Source organism: Phyllostomus hastatus, unplaced genomic scaffold (genome assembly GCF_019186645.2).
Source record: "Phyllostomus hastatus isolate PE091 unplaced genomic scaffold, TTU_PhHast_1.1 phas_scaffold_129, whole genome shotgun sequence".
Lineage (NCBI taxonomy): Eukaryota > Metazoa > Chordata > Mammalia > Chiroptera > Phyllostomidae > Phyllostomus > Phyllostomus hastatus.
The window spans coordinates 28,163,068-28,185,807 of NW_025334009.1; the positions used below are offsets into that span (position 1 = coordinate 28,163,068).

At 43.7% G+C, this 22,740-nt stretch overlaps 1 protein-coding gene across 2 annotated transcripts in view; it reads left to right on the plus strand.

The window, feature by feature from the left end:
- COL6A6 (collagen type VI alpha 6 chain) overlaps positions 1–22,740 on the plus strand; it is a 143,837-nt gene that overhangs the window by 114,782 nt on the left and 6,315 nt on the right. The window contains exons 33-37 of one of the 2 annotated variants that reach the window (XR_006787811.1): positions 474–485; positions 4,334–4,827; positions 6,544–6,680; positions 11,795–11,891; positions 14,735–14,862. Coding sequence is in view for 1 of the 2 variants with exons in the window: in XM_045857311.1 (XP_045713267.1) it covers positions 474–485; positions 4,334–4,827; positions 11,795–11,891; positions 14,735–15,406; positions 18,145–18,241 (1,372 nt within the window). In the remaining variant the exon portion in view is untranslated. Of the gene's footprint in view, positions 1–473; positions 486–4,333; positions 4,828–6,543; positions 6,681–11,794; positions 11,892–14,734; positions 15,407–18,144; positions 18,242–22,740 lie in introns of those variants that run through there. The other variant, XM_045857311.1, reaches the window with a different exon arrangement.

Below are 22,740 nucleotides of genomic sequence, written 5' to 3' on the forward strand. Positions count from 1 at the left end.
TAAAACTTGAGCTTCATTATCCTCAGAATAAATCTGTCTCTGATGTTTATACACACACACGTGTGTGTTTGTGTGTGTATATAATTAATAGCTGTAGAAATCTACATGGGGAAAATTTAGGGTAGAAAGAGGGTAGGGCCTTTTAACTTTCCAAATTCAGTGTACCTCTCTGCAACCTAATGTTCCCTTACAAGCAGAAGTTCTTTTCCGCCGACAGCTGGCCGCAGGCTGCTAATTCATGGCTGCAGATTGCCCCTCCTCTTCCTTGCTATTCCCTGTGGAAGGAGCAATGTTTGTCCCAAGATGCTGGGATGCATCTGCATGTTCTCTGAACCCTATCTGTTGCTTTGATATTTGAGTCGTCTACAAAAAGCACACACTGCAGAATCTCAGCTGCCATGATGTTCCTACACAGTGCAGAGTTCTATTCTCCTACCAAATAATAACCTAATCTCCTTTGTTCTTCTCCCCAGCTGGCAGACACGGTGAGTAATCTTTATTTATAGCATATTATAATCAAGCCCAAATGTCATACATCTGGAAAGATGAGTTAGAATAATGTATTGCCTGCCAAACAATACAAATTTTACCTGGACTATCTTTGCTGCCTCATACTGGTAGCACAGACAAATAAATCACTCAGTTTTAGCTGAGTTTCACAGCTGTTTCCCAGATCAACTGGTTTTTTTTATTATTAATATTTTAATGACTAACATTACCATATCTTACTGTTGGGTTTTTTGTAATAATATCCCCTTCCCTTCATGTTCTCTCTCTCACTGTTTATCATATTGTCTCTGTAGTTTGGATGTTAGGAATTAAGATCCAGAGGGGGAAATGTGGAAAATAAAAGTAGAGATAATCAGATAGCAAGTAAGTTGAATGCGCTAGCTCAGATAATGCTAAAATCCACATAGTTCATGCCTGACGGTAATGACCAAGTTGGTTTAATATCTTTCAGTGTAGTTGTTTAAGTCTTTTTACCAATGCCTGTTACCTAATTTTGTACAAATTCATCGTGCCCCTCTTACACCTTTATATCCTCATGCCTTTTATGTAAACCCACCAATCCGTGCCCTCGGATCTCTTGTTCACTCATTCAACAAGTACATATTGAAAGCCTAGGACGTGCCAGTCTGTCCCAGGAACTCGGGACACGAGGCTGAATAAGATAGACATGATTCCTGTCTTTAGAAGTTTCCATTCAGTAGGGGCTCCAGAGAGTAAACAAATGAAGGAATTACAGACTCTTGGTTGCTGTGAAAGAGGTAAAGAATAGGAGGTTGTGTCACAGAATAATGTTAGGGGAGGTGAGAACTCCTTTTGGAGGGAGGGCTCCTCTTTGAGGCAGTGACACTGAAGTCACTGAAGAGTAAAAACAAGCCAGCTCTCTAAGAGCCAGGCAGAGAGAAGTGCAAGTGCAAGGGCCATGAGCCAAGACAGACCTAGGCATTTCCGAGCAATTGATGGAAGCCCCATAGGACTGAGACATAGGGAGGCAGGGGAGGGTGGCATTTGAAAAAAATGGAGATGCAAGAAAAAGCAGATCAAGCTGAGCTTTGCAGGTTATAGTAAGGCAGCTGGGTTGTCTTTGAATTGCACTGGGAGAGTATTAAAGGTTTATTGAAGGTATGAAGGGAGGAGCATGAGCTCATGAACAATTTTTTGAAGCTTCCTCGGGCTGCTGTGGGATAAGTGTAAGAGCCAGAGGACTACTTAGGAGGTGCCGTGGTATTTCAAGTAAAGACGACTGTCCTGGACGAGGGCCACCATTGTTACATGTGAGTTCCATGTCAGTGGTGTGGTTTGCCTCTCTCTGTCCCCGTGATCACCTGCTCAGTGTCCAGCAGCAACCGTCAGTATATGGTGTGTGAGCACAGAGCCATGTTGGGCCCGGTGCGGCAGTCCCTGCCTGGAGGAGGGCCCCTCGGTGCCCCCACAGTGCAGCCCGGCATCCTCGGCGGTCTCGGCTCCCTGGCAGCTTGCTGGGTTTCAGACGATGTATTTGGCAAGTTGCATTAGCCCTTTGGTGTTTTTCCGGAAAAGCTGAATTTGCTTATATCTTCAGCCAGTGCTGTGAATTTTTTTCCCCTTTACCTCTACAATACATCTGAGGCTGAGTTGTTGTCATTCCCATAAGCAAGGAACAGTCCAAACACAAAGCAGCTGGAAACACTTCTGTGTTTGGTCATAATTCCACTCATTTTGATTGTAAAACTGACATGATCTCAGTTGTTAAAAATCAGCTACTCCACTAAATTAGACTTAGGGGCTACTAAATTCTGTCCTGTCCCCACTGAGATGCAGAGTTTAATTTGGGGTTGAATGTTTCTTCTCACTGGTCCTTTAGCCTGAGAAGGTCATGGAAGTCTAGGACCAAGACGAGATGATAATCTAGCACCAGGGGGCGGGGCAGTGAGGCCCAGCTGGCCCCCGGAGAGGGACTCCCTCCTCTGCCAGCCTGGGCGGGAGCCAGCAGGTCTGAGTTCCTGAGCTCCGTGAAGACCTGGTGGGCCTCATGGTGTGCTTATCATCTTTGAACATGTCTTGCTGGCATGTGAAGAAGAGGAGACACCCCTCCAAGAGAAGCACACCATCGAGATGTCCTTTTACCAACCCACATCTCAACACCAGGCATCTCCCCCATTATTGAAATTTGCTGCTGTTGCTTTTTTTGTTTGTTTTTTGTTTTTTAGGAGTCAGATGCTTTACTTTTTTTTAATGCTTTTTGAAAGGCAGGAGCAGTTTATTTTTATTTGTTTGTTTTTAGGGAGAGGAGAAGGGAGGGAGAAAGAGGGAGAAAAACATCAGTGTTTGAGAGAAATGACCTCCAAGAGAAACATTGATTGGTTGCCTCTCTCATGCCCTCCAACTGGACACCTGGCCCACAACCCAGGCATGTGCCCTGACTGGGAATCCAGCTGATGACCTCTGAGACTGCAAGCCGGCTCTCAGTCCACTGAGCCACATCAGCTGGGACAGGTTGTTCTTCCCGTACCTGTGGCAAAGAACTGGCCTGTGGTTCTTTTTTATTCAGTCAACATCTATTAGAGCCATGATATATGACGGGGACTAATAACTTGGCAGATCAAGACACGGTTCCTGTCTCCACACTTCCTAAATTAGTGGGAGAGGCAAACATTAATCAGGTAATCAGACAAGTAGAAAATGCCAACTGCAGTAAGTACAGGGAACTGGGATTAGAATGAAGGAATTAGGATCATTGAATAAATCTGAAGGTAATGCTTACATTTGAGTTTAACCGTCATAATTCAAAGTTTCTCTAAGTGATGAGATATTTATTGATTAAACTTGCATTTTAGCTATTACATAAGTCAGTTAAAGTGTTTCTTATTCTTTAAAATGATAGAGTTCTCTGTCACAGTGAAAACGTCTGTAATAATAATTATTATAGTTAGTAATGGCTAACGTTAATTGAGCACCTACTATGTGCCAGACACTATTATCCTATGTGCTTTACCTGTGTCGATTCATTTAATCCTCAACACAGGCCTACGCAGAGAGCGATATGAGTACCGACATTTCTCAGATAGGCAAACTGAAGCACAGAGAAGATGCAGACACCTGGACAAGGTGACACGGCTAGTCAGTAGCTGTGCCAGGGCTCTACACACTCCCTGTCATGCCCGCTGACTTGGCATCCAAGTGTCTGTTCTGCCTAGTGCAGGGGTGTCAAACTCATATTCACCAGGGGCCATATCAGCCTCGTGGTTGCCTTCAAAGGGCCGACTGTAATTGTAGGACTGTGTAAATGTAACTACTTCTTAACTAGGGTAAAGGAGCTCAGCGCTGCCGCCGGGTAGAAACAAGGTGGAGGGCTGGATTTGGCCTGTGGGCCTTGTGTTTGCCACCTGTGACATAGTGTGTGTCACTGCTTGTCAGAGCTATGTTACCCATTCCTTCTCATCCCGTTACATTTCCTCACTAAGGAATAAAACTATGTTTTAGCTTGTTTAACTGAGTGAAGTTCCAGCAACAAACAGGATGCCATTAATCCAATCTCTGTAAGTAAAAGGAAGGGCATATCCATGAGCTCTTTATCATTTACAAGGAAATTGGTAATTAATTTACAAATGCCATTAAAACGCAAATTGAATTATAGACTTTTCCTAGTGCTTTATTTACAAGAGCAATTTCAGATTTTAGAGTAGCATTTTTAAGTGTTCAAGATTTAAACATGTAGTATTTTGAATGTTTTTATACTTAAATTACTATTTACTGTTTAAATTTGAATATTTAACAGTTAAAATTACTTTGCGTTCCATGCGTCTTTTTGATGCCGCACGATCGGAGACATGTTCTTGCCTTTTAGGAAAACCTGAATGCCCTGTGCACCCAACTGAGCTGGTCTTTGCCTTAGACCAGTCGCAGGATGTGACCGAGCAGGAGTTCCAGCAGATGAAGGAGGTGATGTCCTCCCTGGTGCGCAGCATTCGAGTCCGGGACAGCGGCTGCCCGGTGGGAGCGCGCATCGCCATCCTGTCCTACAACTCCCGCGTCAGACACCTCATCCGCTTCTCCGACTCCTACCAGAAGAACCGCCTCCTCAGGGAAATCGAAGCCATCCCCTACGAGAAGTCCTCAGATGGCAGGGAGATCGGCAAAGCAATGAGGTTTATCTCCAGGAACGTCTTCAAGCGAACCCTTCCAGGCACTCACACGAGAAGAATCGCCGCGTTTTTCAGCAGCGGTCAATCTGCTGATGGCCAGTCCATCACCACGGCCACCATGGAATTCAGTGCCTTTGACATCGTTCCTGTCGTGATCGCTTTCAGCAAAGTGCCCTCCATCAAGCGTGCATTTGAGGTAAGAGGGTTACACCTTTCACATGACTTTTTTTTTCCTGGTGCAGAGGAGGGACTATAATCAGAAGCCTCTATAAGAAAGGATTGAATTATACTATTTATTACTGTTACCAGGCCCATGCTAAGCCCTTGGTATGCATTACTCTGTTTAATTCTAAAAGGTACTATGTATCATATAACAAAACTGAGCCTGGGGAAGTTAACCTATACACCCTGGGTCACAGCGAAGAAGTGGCAATCTCTGGACTGGAACCCAGGCTGGCTATTCTGCTGCTAGTGCAGGGTACTGCTCTGAGCGGCATCTGGGTGTAAAGATACTCAGTCAGGAGGGCCAGTAAACATTCCTGGATGTCACTTTATGGCCAGAGTAGTAATTGTTCCTCTACCGTGAAAACCAATTGACTTATTTTATAACTTCCTCTGTCATGTAATTATCCGAATGTTACAAAGGAAAAGCCATTCTAGTTATAGCTTCTTTGGTTGAGAATTAAATTCTTATTGTATACCATTCCTAAGTAAACCTGGGATCAAGATGACCTTTTTAAAAAAAGTTGTGGTATAATTGACATATAACATTATATTAGTTACAGGTACAGAACATAATGATTCAGTATTTGTATATATTACAAGATAATCACCACAGAAAGTCTACTTAACATCTGTCACCATAAGTGGTTACGAAGTTTGTTTTCTCTTACCATGAGAACTTTTAAGATTTACTCTCTTGGCAACTCTCAAATGTACAATGTAGTATAAACTCTCATCATGCTGTACATTACATCCCAGTGATGTACTTCTTTTTAATCCTCACCCAGGGATATGTTTATTGATTTTAGAGAGAGGAAGGGAGGGAGGGGAAGAGAAAGAGAAACATTGCTCAGTTGCCTCCCATACATGCGCCAACTGGGGATCGAACCCACAACCTAGGTATGTGCCCGCCCTGACTGGGGATCAGACACACAATCTTATGGTGTACAGGGTGATGCTCCAATCAACTGAGCCACACTGGCCAGGGCATATTTATTTAATAACTTTATATCTGTACCTTTTGACTCCTTTTACCCATTTCACCCATCTTCCCACCCTACACCTCTGGCAACTATCAGTCTGTTCTCTGTATGAGTTCAGATTTTGATTTATTTTTAGATTCCACACATAAGTGAGATCATATGACATATGTCTTTGTCTGATTTGTTCCACATAATGCCCTCAGTTCTATCTATGTTGTCACAAATGGCAAGATTTCATTCTTTTTTATGGCTGAATAGCAATTGCATGTATATGTACCATACCTTCTTCACCCATTTCTCACTGGTGGGCACAAGTTGTTCCCGAGTCTTGGCTATTGTAGATAATCGCACGTGACCATAAAGTGCATGTATCCTTCCGAGCTGGTGTTCTGGGTTTGGTTTGGTTTTTGATAAATTCACAGAAGGGGAATTATGGGATCATATGGCAGTTCTATTTTTAATTTCTTTTTGAGGACCCCAGTCTGCTTACCGCAGTGGCTGAACCAATTTCTATTGCCACCTATTCTCTGCATCCTGGCCAGTACTTGCTACGTCTTGTCTGTTTTGATAGTGGCCATTCTAACATTTCCAGCACCCTGCCAACAGTGGGTCAGGGGCAGGGCTGCCTTACAAAAGACCTGCTGCACCCAGTGAGTGTCCCTCCAGCCTCTGTGCTGGGCCAATGTGGTGTTTTGTTCTCCGCTCAGGTAGCTGCTGTGAAGAGGGGCCCCGCACAGCAGCAAAAGGGTCTTGGAAGATGCAACCTGAACAAAAAGGCCACGCATTTGAAAATTATTTCATTTGGAAGAAGGAAAGTAAGAAGCCATGGAATCACTGTCTCCGGGTATGAGAAACATTCTTACTGGAGACATCTTGCCAGCTGAACTCCAATTTAGCAAAATTCATATGAAAGAAGCTGTGATTAAGAGCAGTAGGAGACTCCAGCTTAGAGTTAAGAAAGAATTTTCAGAAGGCAAGGTCGATTTTCTGTCGGCACAGACTAAATGGCTCAATATAGGTGGTTGAGAAATCACCTGTTTCTAAAGGCGTTTGCAAAGGCAGTCACTCACCTGACAGTGATGTCTGTCTGTCTTTCCTGGAGGCCAGTGGCTAGGATTAAGTAGGCTTTTGACCTTTCCTGCTTCATAATTTTCTGTGAAGATGTTCAAATAAGCATGAGGGAGTTGAACTAGAGTGCTTGTCTGTAGAAGGGAGAAAGCAGTGCCCATTGCCTGGAGTTGCTATGGAGATGAGTTGATGGAACACTGTGCATCCGTGCTTAGCACATAGTAGACACTCGAGGAGGTAGCTTTTGCTTTATTATCATTCATTTGCTTGATAGGGAACTGAAATCTGTAACAATACTGAAGTCTAGGTTGTAAAGGAACTGAAGCCACTATTAGCATCACTGACTCAGAATTATGCAAATGAACAGGCTGACACAGCAGACTCAGAAAAGGAAATGCACAGAAAATAGGGAAGACTGGGGCCAGCCGTGCAAATGAAGCTGCTAGGAGATGCCGGAGCTCCAAATTTTGTAACTGGATTTGGTCACTCACAGAGTCCTCATAATTTCCTCCGTTTATTGAGAGCCTCTACTGTCCCTAGGCTTTATTTATAGTCACAAAACAAGAGAGAAGTTAATATCCTAATGAAAATAAATAATTGCGCATTGTTACACTGACATGATTCCACCATTCACACAACAGTACACTCACAGCATAGAACTTCAGGAAATGTATTCTTGTTGGTTTATTTTAAACCTGTTGTGTGTTATCAGTCTCCCTTAAAGACTCTGCCCAAATACCCTAGAGACTCTTTGCTTCTTTCTTGAAGGAGTTTATCTGAAAAGGGTACCAATGAAGGTTCAAATTCTTGACAAAGACCCTCACAAGTCAAGCAGAATTGGCTCCAAACACCCCTGGGACTGGAGAAAAGTGAGAGATGCAGACAGAAGTCAGAATCGGTCCCAAAGTTCATGCATCCAACAAATGTTTGGTGAACAGCTCATAGATACCAGGTGCTGTCCTCGGCTCTGGGGATACCAGAGTGAAGCAGAAAACCAAGGGACCCAGCTCATGGAGGACAGAGTGAGCAGGGTTGCCCAGGACGGGTAAAAGCAGACGCATGTGCACAGGTCGGTGGGAGCTCAACACCTGATGTTACAGAAGAGAAATTATGTTACTGCTCCTCCCCTTGCCCTCTTGTTCTTTCTTCTCCTATTCATTCTCTTCAGTTGTGCTTACCTACAGTTAACCTGCACTGTATTATTATTTTAAGAATAGAACTCCAAGCTTTCATGACAACACATCTTTATTTGGGGGCTGTATTTTAAAACCTGAGGTTATTTCATAACTACTGTGACTTTTCTAAGTCTCCCCTGACCTGGCGTTCAGCAGTCCCGTGTGACGTCTGGAGCCTGAGCAGACGTGTGTGGCCAGGCTCGGAAGCAGCTGCTCTGATGGGGCGGTCTGATGTGCCTGTGATCCTCAGCACACGGACGTGGCATCAGCATCTTGGAAATCTTCCACGCTGGGTCCAAACTGAGTGACCAGCTGCTCATCCCCTCTGAAACAGACGGCCGTTTTTGCCTAGAAAAACTTCAGTCTCAACTTTGTTTTGCCACTAAGGTTTTCCCTCTAAATTCTCTTGGCAATTAACCTCCTCTGGTAAAATGATACTTGCTCTACGTTAACAATTCTAATATAGAATGGTCTCCCTGCCTAGTAAGCTTATAAGAAATGTCTCTTTTTCAGCTGGCCTATTTTTTTTCCTTTACTCTGCTGTTTGGTCTTGCAGGTGGGGGAAGGACTAAGAGTAATGTTTGGCATTACAGATTACCCTTGTGATCGAAGACAGAGAGACAGTGAGTGCGGTAGGACTTTTCACGGGTAGCGTTAGCAGTTTGAGTGCCTAACCTTTTACTGTACGAGGATTTCCTTCATTAATATGGAATTACCTGAAGAAAAAATATTACTCAGAACATTAATTGTATTTTTCCTGCATGCACCCATTTATGGAGCCCCACAATGTTTAGAAAAGAAAGAACAGAGTCTCATCCAGAGCCATTTGCTGAATGCCTCATCGTGCCCATCCATGGGCTGTATAGCTGTACTGTCATCCACACTGGTGCTCCTTGGAATCCCCAGAAAAGCAGGAAGAAAAGTGGACCCTTTTATTTTTAATAATTTTACACAAGACCTTTGATTTTAAATTCCCAACCCACATTCAGTTCAAGGAATTTTCTGTAACATATGCTAACTATAGTTGCTCCAGTGATGCACGGTAGGATGGGTGATCTCTAAAACCACCTCTGGAAAGCTTTATTGATTAGGAGATTACTCAGCTCAGGGAGGGCGAGGAGCATGGACTCCCCACGGACTTTCCCCCGTGAAGCAGCGCCCTGTAGTCAGCGAGAAGGATGATGTTTCAGGTTGACCCCAACACGTCGGTACATGATTAACTATGAAGCCTCAATTATCAACTAGTGCCAGCGCCAGAAGCGTGACACTGTCACATTGCAGATGTTCAGGATGCAAACTAGTTCAGTGGTGGCAATCCCTGGATGGCATCGTGGGAGCACTGCTCCAGATTAAGGTAGAAGCCCTGACACAATGCTGCAGTCATCAAGGTAACACATGCAGAGGATGGGAGGCAGGTCTGGCATTGGAGAGAGCAAAGCTTAGACTTCAGCTTCCATACCCCACCCCTGTCTGGCCCCCTTTCCTCATCTGTCAGAAGGTGGGTTTGGGTCACATGGTTTCTAAGATTTCTTCTAGCTCAGACATTATATGGGTTTTTTTTTTTTTCTGGATCCTGATAGTTGGCAATAAGACAGCATTCTGCCCCCAGCATATGCTCTATCCATGCTCTCTGGGATTGGTTTCCCCATTGCTCCTCAAGATCCGGATGAAGCAAAGACACAATTCGCTCACAACATTGCCCGGAGACCTGTTCAAACCATTAACAATACAGACTAGTTGTTTCTGCTGGTGCATTTGCCAAGACTCTCCATTTACAGACCACTGAAACTAACCTAAGCCAGCTCGAGTACACATGGGCATACACCCCAAGGGAGAATGTATCATAAGGATGCAGATATAAGCCAGGTGTCCTCTGCCTCTGAGCCAGGTTGGCAGCCTCTGTTCTTCTGTTTTCACCCTGTACCCCCCAGACACACAACTCAGCATTTCCTCAAAGGCATCCCTTGCACATAGCACCGGGGAGCAATGCAGAGCACTGCCCTCCACTGCAAACATCCCTGTTTTGTCATCACCACCGCCCTACCATCACAGGGTCTTGTCTTCCTTTCTCTTCTCTCATTCCACACAGTGCTCCCCTTTGCTGCCTTGGCTGCTCTCTCAGTCTTTCCAGGGGCCTACATGTTCCTTCCACTATACATCTGTGCCTAGGCATTTAGCGAAAAGCTCCATCCTCTGACCTGGATTGCTTGTGAAGGCAAACACAGTGGTCTCTCAGGGAGCAATTCCGGGAGCAGAGATTTCTCCATCTCTTATACACTGAGTAAAAAAATCTTCCAGCCCAACCCTCCTTCCCATTTCCCTTGCTCCTCAGTCCACAAAATAAAAGATGGCAAGCCCGCAGGTCTCTTAGCATTTACCTCGAGCACGGAGAGACCTCAGGATGCCAGGTCGAAACACCTGAGAGGATGGGTCTGATGGGCGCAGATATCTGTCCTGGTGCAGCCTGCTTGGAGAGATGGAGTCACCCCATGTAAACTTGGCTGCCAAAGTTCTCCCTCCATGTATAATATTCGTGTGGGAAGCTTCCCCGAGAAATGGGAAGAGGCCAGTAGGATTCACAGCGGGGAGTAAATGCCATCTGCCCATCTCTTAGGCATTAGGATCATGCCTACCATTTCCCTTCCGCTGTCCGAGATCCCCGAGTCCATTAACTGATAAGCTCATTGTTCTTCCTTATGTGGAGCCTCCTCATCTTCTCCCTGCTCTCCAGCCTCAGGCACCCCAAGTGGGTCACTAACACTGGGGCCACGTCGGAAGGGGTCAGGAGCTGTTCGGAGGGGAGCTGCCTGGATGTGGATGAGGGCCCACACTGCAAAGCCAGCTCCAATGTCCGGTTCATAGTGCGAGTTCCAAGACCATTGTAAAGCACATCCTGTGATTTCTCTTGGTTCTCTGAGATTGGGGTGGGAGTAGGGGGAAGGTCTCTGATCCTGCTTCTCAAAGGCTTCTGTGTCCAGTGTCCATAGATCAGTCCTTTTCTGATGAAACTAACAGGTTTGCTGCTTGGGGCAATCTATTAAAAAAACAAGACAAGGTCATGGCTGTTGTCAGGTGGCTTTATTTACTGTCAGCAAGTAATGGAACCTGGGTTCACTTCATAAGCTCTGCCTCTCTTAAGGGAGGCTTAGCCATTGCTTATATACGCTATTTTGATAATTATACATTGATTTCTTCTTTGCAGTTGGCTACACTTATCCAGTTAGGTTCCAGTCAAGCTCATCCTGTTAAACTTAGGTCTGCAAAATACTCTGCTACATTTTAACATTTAGCAAGAACAGCATTTAGTAAGAACCACCCAGACCTTGAGGCCATCCTAACACCTAAACTTTCTTTGAGCTTGCTTCCTCATCTGTAAAATGGGGATATAAACAGAAGAAAAAGCTCACTGGGTTGTTGAGGGAATAGACAGGAGAGTGCTTTGTGGTTTCTGATGACCCACGTGGCACCCACCCTGTGCCAGTAAGTGCTTTTCAATTATGAACACATTCAGTAGCCCATTAGCTAGTGTGTGTGTGATTGTTCCATTTTACAGAGGAGGAAACAGCCAAAGGGAGCACCAGGGCTCACACCCAGGCAGTGTGCTGACTTGCAGCTCCCTGTCCTCCGGCCCTGTGACCTCAGAAGCAGCACCCCTGGGAAGGTCTTGCAGCCCCACCCACTAAGCTGTTCTTTCTCTGGCTTCTGCTTCTTGCAGATCGATGACACTGGCACATTCCAGGTAATAATGGTTCCATCCGGGGCGGACTACGGGCCAATATTGGAGAGACTGCAGAGGTGCACGTTCTGCTATGGTAAGACCCCCAGAAAGAACATAATTTGCCCAGGTCTGTTGAGCACATTGAGTCACCCTTGGCAGGAGCAGCTGGAACTTGGCGGCAAGGACACGTGTGGCCGTGGGAGAAATTCCCTGGAGGCTCTGTGCTCACCTCATCACACTGCCTCATCCCCAGATGGAGCCTTTCAGCTGCGAGTGGGGCCTCCTCCTAAGTGTCACAGCCAGGGATCACATTCCAGGCACTGATTTTTAGAAAAATGAAGCCTGTCCAACTGCCAAGTTGTTTATGCTGTAAGAGTGTATTTATGTGTTTTCTAAATCTCAAATGTTCACAACCCCAAAGAAATGTTTTACAAGTGGCTATTAGCAGAAAGTCATGCATTTCTCTTTGGAAAGGCGCTTCCTGGACTCCCAAAAGTTGGGCATCAGGAAGGTTTGAAGAGCTGGTTTGGGCGATGTTGTGTTTTGTACAGCCTGCAGGTCTAGCTGGAACATTGACTCGATCTGTGTCTGAGTGTTCTAATAATGTGAGTGTTCTGGTAATTAGGAAATGAGTAAAAGCCACTGAGATTACTGGTGGGTGTGATAGCTCAGTTATGGAGCATTTATTAGAAACCGTGCACTGTTCTACTCGTTTTACGTGACACTGGTGCTGGTGATGATGATAGTTAATACTTATGCTATTGTGTTTATTGTGTTCCAAGCACTTTTCTCATTGTCTGCATTGGATCACTATAATCCAAACACTTGAACTATTAATAGCTCCATTTTACAGATGAGGAAAATGAGGCTTAGAAAGATGAAATTATTTGCTCAGAGCCTTCCAGCCAGATCACACCCAAGAACACCAGCTTTAAAAATCCTGCCATTTATGAGTAACACAGGTCACATTATTCTGCTTCTTAAAATTGGCCTTGGCCTTGAAGACATGCCTGATTCCTCTCCTGCTCCTCCGTGTGTATCCATGAGTTGCTAATGTTTGCCATTGAACTGACCTCACAGGGCGGTGGGAGCTCTGAGGGAAAAGTAGGATTTCTTCTACTAATCCTCTCTTCACCCTGCTTCCCTCTCTCTTTCCTTCCTTCCCTACCTTGATATTGCCTTTTCTCTCTCTCCCTCCCAACCCCTCTCAATTGCACAGAGCTTTAAGCACTGGCATTCTTACTCAAAGCACTTAAAGTGCCAACTACACTGTAGCACTTAACGCTACAGCCCAGCCTCTGGGTTCTCAGCTGGCTCCCACCCTTGTCCGTGACAGCAGGGCACTGGTATGTTGCACTGTCAGGAGTTGCACATGTGTGGCTGGGGATAGATTTTGGCTTCATTTCTTGGCTTAAGCCCTTGTTTTGTCCCAGAGGCATATAAGGGAAGATATTTTGGCTGCCGTTTCCAACAATTAAAAAACTCCACAAAATTGAGCAAATGGGCAGCCTGCTGTCCCTGATTCCAGAAACTGCCTTGCACACAGATGACTGTTCTGTCATCTGACCATTAAATATGGTCATAAAATTTTACTAGGTTTTAGTAAGGGAACTGTAACTTGTCCACAGCCATATCGAGTCCATGAACAAGAATGAGATTGGGAGGCTGGCTGCATCCCCTAGGATCTGCATTCTGGATACCACCCTTTCCTCTAATAGCCTTTATTTGCAGCTCGGGCCCCTGTCTAAGTACCAGCTGTCCACACACATGTTATCCCATCTCTGTCTTCTCTGAGGTGTTAGAGAGGCCATTCTCATCCTTAACCACTAACTATTACTGAACACCCAGGATTAAACGGAGTGTCAGTCCCGGAAGGGCTCCCCTGGTGAATCCGATCCAGCCGCCTGACTGTGCACAGGAACTGGGCAGAGCTGAGGCCCGGCGGTGACTTGGGTAAATGTACAGAGCACGTTGCTGGGAACAGTGAGGCCAAAGCCTGGGCATCTCAGTGCTCAAGCCAAGGAGCCTCCCACCACTGTACCACATGGCCTTGTCTCTAGCCGTAGAACATGGACTTCATATGCAGAAACTTCCAGAAATACTGCTGTATCCTTGGACAAAATTATTTTACTGTCCTACCCTTGGTGTCATCTGTAAAATTAGAAGATTAGGTGACCTTTAAGACCTTTCTTTTTTTTAATTTCTCTGAATATGCATGTGGTCAGAGTCAATGCAATTTACTGTTTTTATGACTACACATTTTTTGCCAAATGAGATATACATATTTATTAAAATGGCCTCATGCTCTGAAAGCCCTTTAATATGCAGTATGTATATTCATTTATTTAGTAAACAAATATTGAGCTTTCAACTAATAATCACTGTGGGGACAACAAACATAAACAGTAGCTTTGTCCTTCATGTGCAGAGACAGACAGACACTGAATTATAACCCTTTGTTCAAACTGAAATAAGACTCATGCTTTCTTCACTCTGACTTCTTAAGCAGAATACTTTTCATAGAACAGTGTGGGCATAATAATAAAGTTCATTGCTTTAACCTGTTTATTGTCAACTAGAGAGATTATCAGCTTCTATGTCACGAGACAATATACCCTCTCAAGCATGAGATAAAGTGTCCACTTCGATCTTTATAAACTTAAAAAATAAAACAGCTGAGAAGAAGCTTCTGTTGAAAGCAGCTTGAGTTTTAAAAGTCAGAGAGTGTTAGTGAATGCACATGAAAGCTGGGTATAAAATTTGTAATAGATGCAAACCGTGGACTGGGAAATCTTCCTGGTGTTGATATCAAAGTCATTGAGGAACTATTTTAAGATCAAAGACTGTGCAGTTTCCAAATGTTGAAATACCTGGGATGCTGTTTCTCTTCTTCTGTCACCTTCCGCTTAGTAACCCTGAGTTACCCTTGTTCTACAGATGTGTGCCGGCCAGACGCTGCCTGCGATGAAGCCAAACCGCCCCCCGCGCGGTCTTACATAGACGCGGCTTTCCTCCTGGATGGCTCCCGGCATGTGGGAAGTGCCGAATTCGAAGGCATAAGAGACTTCCTGGGAGCACTGTTAGATCACTTTGAAATCACCCCAGAGCCTGAGACCTCTGTCATTGGAGACAGGGTGGCCCTGTTAAGCCATGCTCCGCCCAGCTTCCTACCCAACACACAGAAGAGTCCCGTGAGAACCGAGTTCAACCTTACCACCTACAGCAGCAGGCGCCGCATGAAGCGGCACGTGGAAGAATCCGTCCAACAGCTAAATGGAGACGCTTTTATCGGTCATGCCTTACAGTGGACCCTGGACAATATCTTTTTGAGTGCCCCAAATCTGAGAAAAAACAGAGTCATATTTGTGATATCAGCTGGGGAAACCAGTTACTTGGACAGAGAAACCTTAAAGGAAGAATCTTTGAAAGCCAAATGCCAGGGGTATGCCCTGTTTGTATTTTCCTTTGGCCCTACTTGGAATGACAAGGAACTGGAAGATCTAGCCAGCCATCCCCTGGAGCACCACTTGGTCCAGCTCGGTCGAATTCATAGACCTGACCACGGATACGGTGTGAAGTTTGGGAAGTCTTTTATAAACTCAATCAGGCGTAAGTCATAAAAAACTGTTTTTTCTTGCACATTTAGAGCATGCTCAGTGTTCCCGAATGAAGGGTTGACATAGATGCTTGGAGGCCTCTTGTGTGTCTTCAAGGGCACTGCAGGGTCAGAAAGGAAAACACGTAGTGATGAATGGTGGAGGGAGGAAGTCTCTGCTTCCTAAGCACTTAGTATTCTGGCTTATCTTTTTTTATGTCTCTGGTTGCTATGGAGAAGCAATCAACACAAAACAAGCAGCTGCTCACATGTCTGAGTGCAGGCAACAGCCAGTCTGGGGGTGTGAAGTCTCAGCCTGGACTTGAGCTACGAAGTAGAAGCCCTTGCCATGTCACATTAGCACGCTGCCCTTTGATGGAACGTTTCATTCGTTAACACATCCAGAAAGAGAGCCAGAGAAAAAAATCAACAGTTCTGGGCTTTGCTTTTACAAGATCAAAAGGCAAAGGTTGAATGAAGCATTAGGAGATACCATTTTACCTGTCAGAATGAAAGACAGCTACTTGCAAAACTTTTTCAGCCTTGTTAATGACTTTCTTCTGATGCCAGTAATTAGTGTAATTAGTGATGCCCATAAAAAATTTTTTTTAAAGCTTGGCTATGTTTCTTGACATGACCTTGAAAGGATGCAGTTCATTTTGAATGCAACGGGGTGCATCACAAGAAGCCCTGGCCTGATACCAGGTGATTCTGGAGGTTGTAAAGCACTCGGTTGAATTTCTGCATGTGTTCATGATACATGAACCCTTGGGGTTCAGATAAATAGAAGTGAACACCCAGGCATCAGATTGTCTCAAACTTGTCAGACTTAGGAGCAGCTAAGGCTGCAAAGATACCGACTAGTCAGGGCAGGTGAGGTCTGAGGGGAATGGCTGGCGGGACTCTGCTACTGCAAGCAGGAGTCCAGGACCAATGGTATTGGCATCCTCTGGGAGCTTGTGGAAAACCCACAACCTCAGGCCCCACCCCAGACGGGTTGAACCAGAATCTGCATTTTATCAAGATCCTCGGGTGATTCCCATGCGCATTTGGGGTGAGAGGCACGGATTGATACAGGAGCAGTGAGCTCCCAGAATGCAATGTGTGTGGGTGTGTTCTGGAACGGGAACCAAAACTAGGAGCTAGGAAAAAGTGGCAGCTAAGGGCCATTCTGAAGGAAGCAATCAGAAGGCATTTGTAAGGGTAAAACAAAAAAGCATCTTGAGGGACTCTGAGAAACTTGTAAAGAAACACTCCTTATGAGGCAAAACCCTGAAAGTTTAAGGTGGAATTTCCTTCTCCCACCCCCACCCCCAAATTTCTTAGTGGTGTTTCATGGTGATCAGTCACACTGCAGGCATGGCTCGGAGATATTGCCAGCTTGGTTCCAGACTACTGCAATAAAGGTGTGTTTATATTTATTGCAGTAAAGCAGACCATAATCTTATTGCCAGAGGAAGGTCTTGCCTTCAATTTGTAAAATACACGACATCTGTGAAGCACAGCAAGTGAGGTATGCCTGTATATGATTAGAGAAAAGGTGCCCCGCCACCACCCAGAGGAAGGGGGAGAGATGTTTTAAGAGTGACTTGGGGTGGACGAAAGAGACAGAAAGTGCTTTTTGGAAATTGGTAACCATGACAGAGTTATACACCACTTTTCTGGAAATTCAATACCTAGAAATCCTCAATCTTGAAACTGTGGCTGTGAAAGTACAGGAAGCTGAGAAGAGCATTAACAAAACCATGTGCGAGCCTGCCTGCCTAACCCCACAGCCGACCCCTAGACTCACACCCACCCATTCAACATGAACATGCAGTTGTTGGGTGTGAGCGCCCTCCTGGACCCCAGGCCACCTCCCTAAGCTGGGACTCTTCTTTAATGCACTGCTGTGGCAGAGTTGGCTGTCGAGCACAGCCCACATCAGCATCGACATATTTTCTAAGAAAAACAAAATGACTGATCGACAACCTGACGCTTGCAGTTGAGACAGGTAAAAAGTTAAAATTCAGACGCACAGTCTGGGAAGCATCACGGTCGTGAGCCATTCGGTCGCAAAGCATGCAGTGCAGTCTGCAACTGCGCTGTCTCACAGCCCAGGACAGGCTGGCCACCGCCCGGGTCGCCAGGAAGAGATGTAACTGTGTTTAATTAACAAGTCTGTTCAGTTTAATGCTTCAAGGAAATAAATAATACATTTTTTAAAGTTTCCCATAAATATGGCTTTTAAATGTCTCACTGGTGTAGTAAGAGGCATGCTATATTATCATGAAAAATTAATATGCTTCCAGATGAAATGAGCCACTAAATGAATTAAACCCAAGATGGTGCTATTGTTTCTGTTGTTGTTAATGAAAGAGACCATCAAGGTAATATTGTTTCCCTTTACATTTTTGATATTTCAAAGGAACAAATAAAAGTAACTTCTGATTAATTCACATCAGTTGGAGGCCAGATTCAGGACTGGCTCATGATAAATCCTCTAATTTTGACCAACTTTAGAAGCTAAGGGGCATCTTATTGAAAAGCAGGTTGAATTTTCCGCCTATAAATTTGGCAGAGGTGTAATTTTTAAAACATGGATTTAGAGATTCCTCTGAGAAATCTCTCTTCTCATATAACCACCTAGCTGGTCTCTTCCTTTGATGGCTGTTGAAAACAGTGAAGGGACACTTTGCGTACAGGGCATTTTGCTGTGATGTTAATAGCCATGAATAAGGGACTGACTCAACGCAAATTGTTCTCTTCCTAGGTGCAATCAACAAATACCCACCAATAAACTTCAAAACAAAGTGCAACAGGCTCAGCTCTGCAAATCCGCGGCAGCCCGCACAGCAGCAGTTGCGAAGGTATTATCTGCTTGGCATTACTTGATAAACCAGTGCATCCCCTTCTTCCTCCTGCCTGTCCATCATTTCCTCCCCCTCCTCTTTTTCCTCTTCCTCCATCCTACTTGGATAAAATCTATTCATAAACCATATGAAAGTAGTATTTGAGGGAATAAGAGGTAATCAAAAGTGACCAGTTGATTTGAAAAACAAGAAGTATAGTGTTTTAAAGTGGAAAGCCTAATTTTTGAAGTAGAACAATCGAGGGGACTCCCCAGTAGCAATGAGCATATCTAAGGACCAGATCTTGGTTTCTAAGTATCACTCCCCAGTAAAAGGAACCAGGGTTTCGTGGAGAGATAGCTATTTCTAGGCTGTAGCGGGGAAAGTACAGTGTGAGCCTGGAATATTTATTAAGCCAGAAAGTAGTAAAAAACATCATATCAAAAGGACAAAGGACTATCTTGAAAGGATTCTCACTGGCCCAAATTTGGGACAATTCAAACATCAAATAGAATAATGGTGGTAATGGATTAAAATACATTGATTTTTTTTAAAACCCATAAGTCTATAGAGAGACCCAAAAAGGGAGGGGGGGGGAAGCTCTTTTTTTAAATATAGAAGTATGCTAGCTAATAAATGTAGAAGAAATGGTAGAATTAGAAAACCACCTATTTGTAATCCCAAATGTAATAACTGAGTCAACAAGGACCAAGGAATGCTGAAACCTCAGGGTAAGAGGCTGCTGGGAAGCATGCTATTTACACAGAACCACAGAACCACTCACATTGCCGACTTATTCATTACAAAGAGGGAGCTGTGCCTGCATGTGGTAAGATCAGTCAGCACCCTTTAACCAAGATCTGGTATTGTGTGCCCTCTAAGTGAGATCCATGCTGGAAATGTTTGGCCCAAGTCTAACAATGAGGAAACTCTCAGGCACTTCCAGACTGTGGGATAGTCTTCAGAACAGCTGGCCTATGTGCTTCATAGGTTTCAATGGCATGAACTGCGGAGAGATGTGGGGCACCGTTCCAAAGCGGGTGAGACTAAAGTGCCGTAATAGCCGAATGTGACAGCGTAAATCTTGACTTGATCCTAGTTCAGAAAGAAAGCTTATATAATTGACATTTGGGGGGAAGTTGGGGAAGTGTGAGTGTGAACAATATGCTGGATGATATTAATGATTCACAGGGATTTCACTGTATGCATGTGATCATGGTATCACAATAGTGCAGAAACGTCTTTGTTCTTCAGAGTGGGGTGCTCAAGTATTTGAGGGTAATGTGTGTGGTGGTGCAGCCTGTCGCCAGGTGGTTGTCCTAAGGGGAAGCAGGATAGTGTGTGTGTGCATGTGTGTGCATATGTGTGTGTGCACAATGCATACACAGATACGTGTGTGCATGCAGGTACATGCATGTACACATGTGTGTGAAGAGGCATGTGTTATGGAGGGGTGTGTGTAGATGTGTGTGCGTGTGTATACACAGTAGCAAGATGGTAACAGTTGAAGAGTCATCTAGGTGAAAGGTATACAGATATTTATTCACGGCCCTGTTCTTTACAATGTTCTGTGAACTTGACACTTTTCAAAATAAAAACAAAGCTTGTAAAGTTCAATGAATGGGTTAAAGAGAGTATTAGGCACATCTGAAGAACAATGGACTGAAAAGTGAAGAAATTATTCAGAATTCAGAGAAGATAAACATAAGAATTTTACAGAAAGGTAGTGGAAAGATTTACCAGGGGTGTCCAACCCTTTGGTATCTCTGTGCCACCCTGGATGAAGAGTTGTCTTGGGCCACACATTAAATACATTGAGACACATAATCACACAGAAAAATTTCATAATGTTTTAAGTAAATTTACGATTTTGTGTTGGGCCACATTCACATCCATCCTTACTGCAGCATGTGGCCCGTGGGCCATAGGTTGGACTCCCTTGAACCTATCTAATTGGAATTCTAAAAAGATAAAATACAATAATAAATGAGAGAATATTGAAAGGCAAAGAGATGATCACTTTTGTGAATTTATGAAAGATATAAATTAAAAGTTGAAGAAAAGACAAGATATAACAGGCAGGATAAAGAAAATGAGAATAACAGGCACAGTGTAGGGGATGCAGAACACCATGACTAAGAGAACTTGTGGCAGCTGGGAAGGTCACCTGCAAAGAAACTGTAATTAGGCTGACAGCTGAATTACCGGGAGCACTAGTGGAAGTCACAATACTGAGAGGCTCTAAGGTAGTGGGAGAAAACTGTTGTCAACTTAGAAAAACTGGTAATGCAAAGACAACTTGGGTAAACCAAAAACAGTAGCTTGTCACAAAAAGATGTTTGCTAAAGGAACTTCTAAAGGTATGTACTTGGAGGAAAATAAAAATGACCACAGAAGGAAAGACTTGCGATGCGAGAAGAGTGATAAAAATTTGTCAGTATTTAAATAAGTCTAAATCAGTGTATTTTTAAATAACGGCAATATCTAATTTGTGGGGTTACAACATGGCTATACTTGTTAAAGAAATGGAAATAAAACTTTTGGCACCAGGTGATTTTAACAGGAAAAAAACATTTATACTAAGACTATATATGTTAGTAAATACTCATTTATGTTAATTACCTAAACAATAAAATCATCTTTTGTTATTAAAAACAAACAACATAATATATAGTTTTAACAAAAAGGCAGGAAATGGTCCTGGTCTGGTTCTCAGTTGGTTAAGGTGTCATCCCAATACGCCAAGGTTGTGGGTTCAGTCTCTGGACGGGGCACATGCAAGAGTAACCAATAAATACGTAATTAAGTGAAACAACAAATCAATTTTTCTCTCTCTCCCATCCTTCCCTACCCCCCTCTCTCTCTCATATAAATTTTTTTAAGGCAGGAAAGGGGAAAAAGAATAACTAGAGGGCAAAAAGTAAGACAGTGAGAGAAAAATACATAAACCAAATATGCCAGTTACAATCAGAGATTGATGGATTTAAGAAAAAAAAATAAAATCTAGCTATAACTGCTTTCAACTAGACACAGCTACAAAATAAGAAATGTAAAAGTTCAAAGTAACATTACAGGGAAAATATTACAGGCAAACATTTTAGAAATGGAATAAAATAAACTTTTAAACAAAACCATGTTGTGGGAATAAAGAGGGTTACTACATGATGACAGAGTGTTCAATCATGAAGAGGATACAACTCAATTTATAGGAGGGTAATAAAATCTAAAAATATACAAAGTGGAAATTGAAACACTACACGAAGAAATTGCCACAGAACTGTCATCAGAGTTGGAGATTTCAGTATACCCATTCGAATATTGGTAGGTAAAGAAGACAAAAATTTGTACCGAAGTAAAAGAATTAATCAGAAGTAACAAAATTGATTTAATAGGCTCATTTAGAACCCCGCACGGGAAAATGAGGCATTCGTCTGAAGGAGACATGGAGCACTAACAGCTGTTGAGTCGAGGTGAAGAGTTCACAGGTGTTCACTGTGCGTGCCGTTTGTAACTTAGCAAGCATCAACACGCCTGCACTAACCAGTGCCATCACCTCAAATAGTCTGATCACACACAGTGCAACTAAGATAGAAAGTAATAAAAACAATGTTTTTACAGCCCATACATTTTTAAATTAAAATCACAGTCTAAATAATAGGACAAAAAATCATACTGAAAATGTAAGCATACTTAACACTGTATAATAATCAAAATGTCATATGTCAAAACGTATGGGATATGTCAGAATTTGTAATTTAGGGAAGTTTATAGTCTTAATCATTATGTTAGGGCAATTTGTTAAGTCTAAAAGTTAGTGAGTTAAACACGGCTCATAAGATGTTACAGAAGAAAAAATGGATTGTACCCAAAGATAGGAATAAAGTAGAACTTAGTAGGTTTAATTATGTTAAAAAGTATCAATAAAAGCAAAAGTTAGTTCTTTTAAAACAATAATAAACTTATATCATATCTTTTGCCTGTATGAATACTACTTACATTTTTTAAATTAGAAATAATTTAAATCAGGTAGTTACAAGAGAGTTTCTTTGTTTCTGTGGTAAACCGTGCTGTACTAACAACACACACGCCTGCTCACATAGCCCTGAAATCAAACGTGCACCAGCCTCTGGGAATCATACCTAAGCAAATAAATGTCTTTGACACTGTGCCCACTTTTGTTGTGCCGCGTGCATTTCTGCGTGGTGATCAGGGCCAGAGGCCCCCCCAGTCCCAAAGCCCCTGCTCCAAGAAACCCCCGCTCCAAGAAGCTCCCCGAAGCTTCTGCGTGGAGCGGCGCTCCCAACCTTGCTGGGAGGCAGGGAACTGTCCAGCAGCAAAGGCTGCCTGAAGTCAGGCCTAAAATGAACCCGGACAGTCAGTCCACTGAGAGCGGGGCTCCCCCTGCTGCAGGTGCCTGGAAGTGCGGACAAGGGCTTTGCGATCGCATTTGCGTTGGGCTCCATGCTATATGCCGCAGGGCTGTAAGTGTGGGAACAGTCTCCGTAGTCAGCTTATAC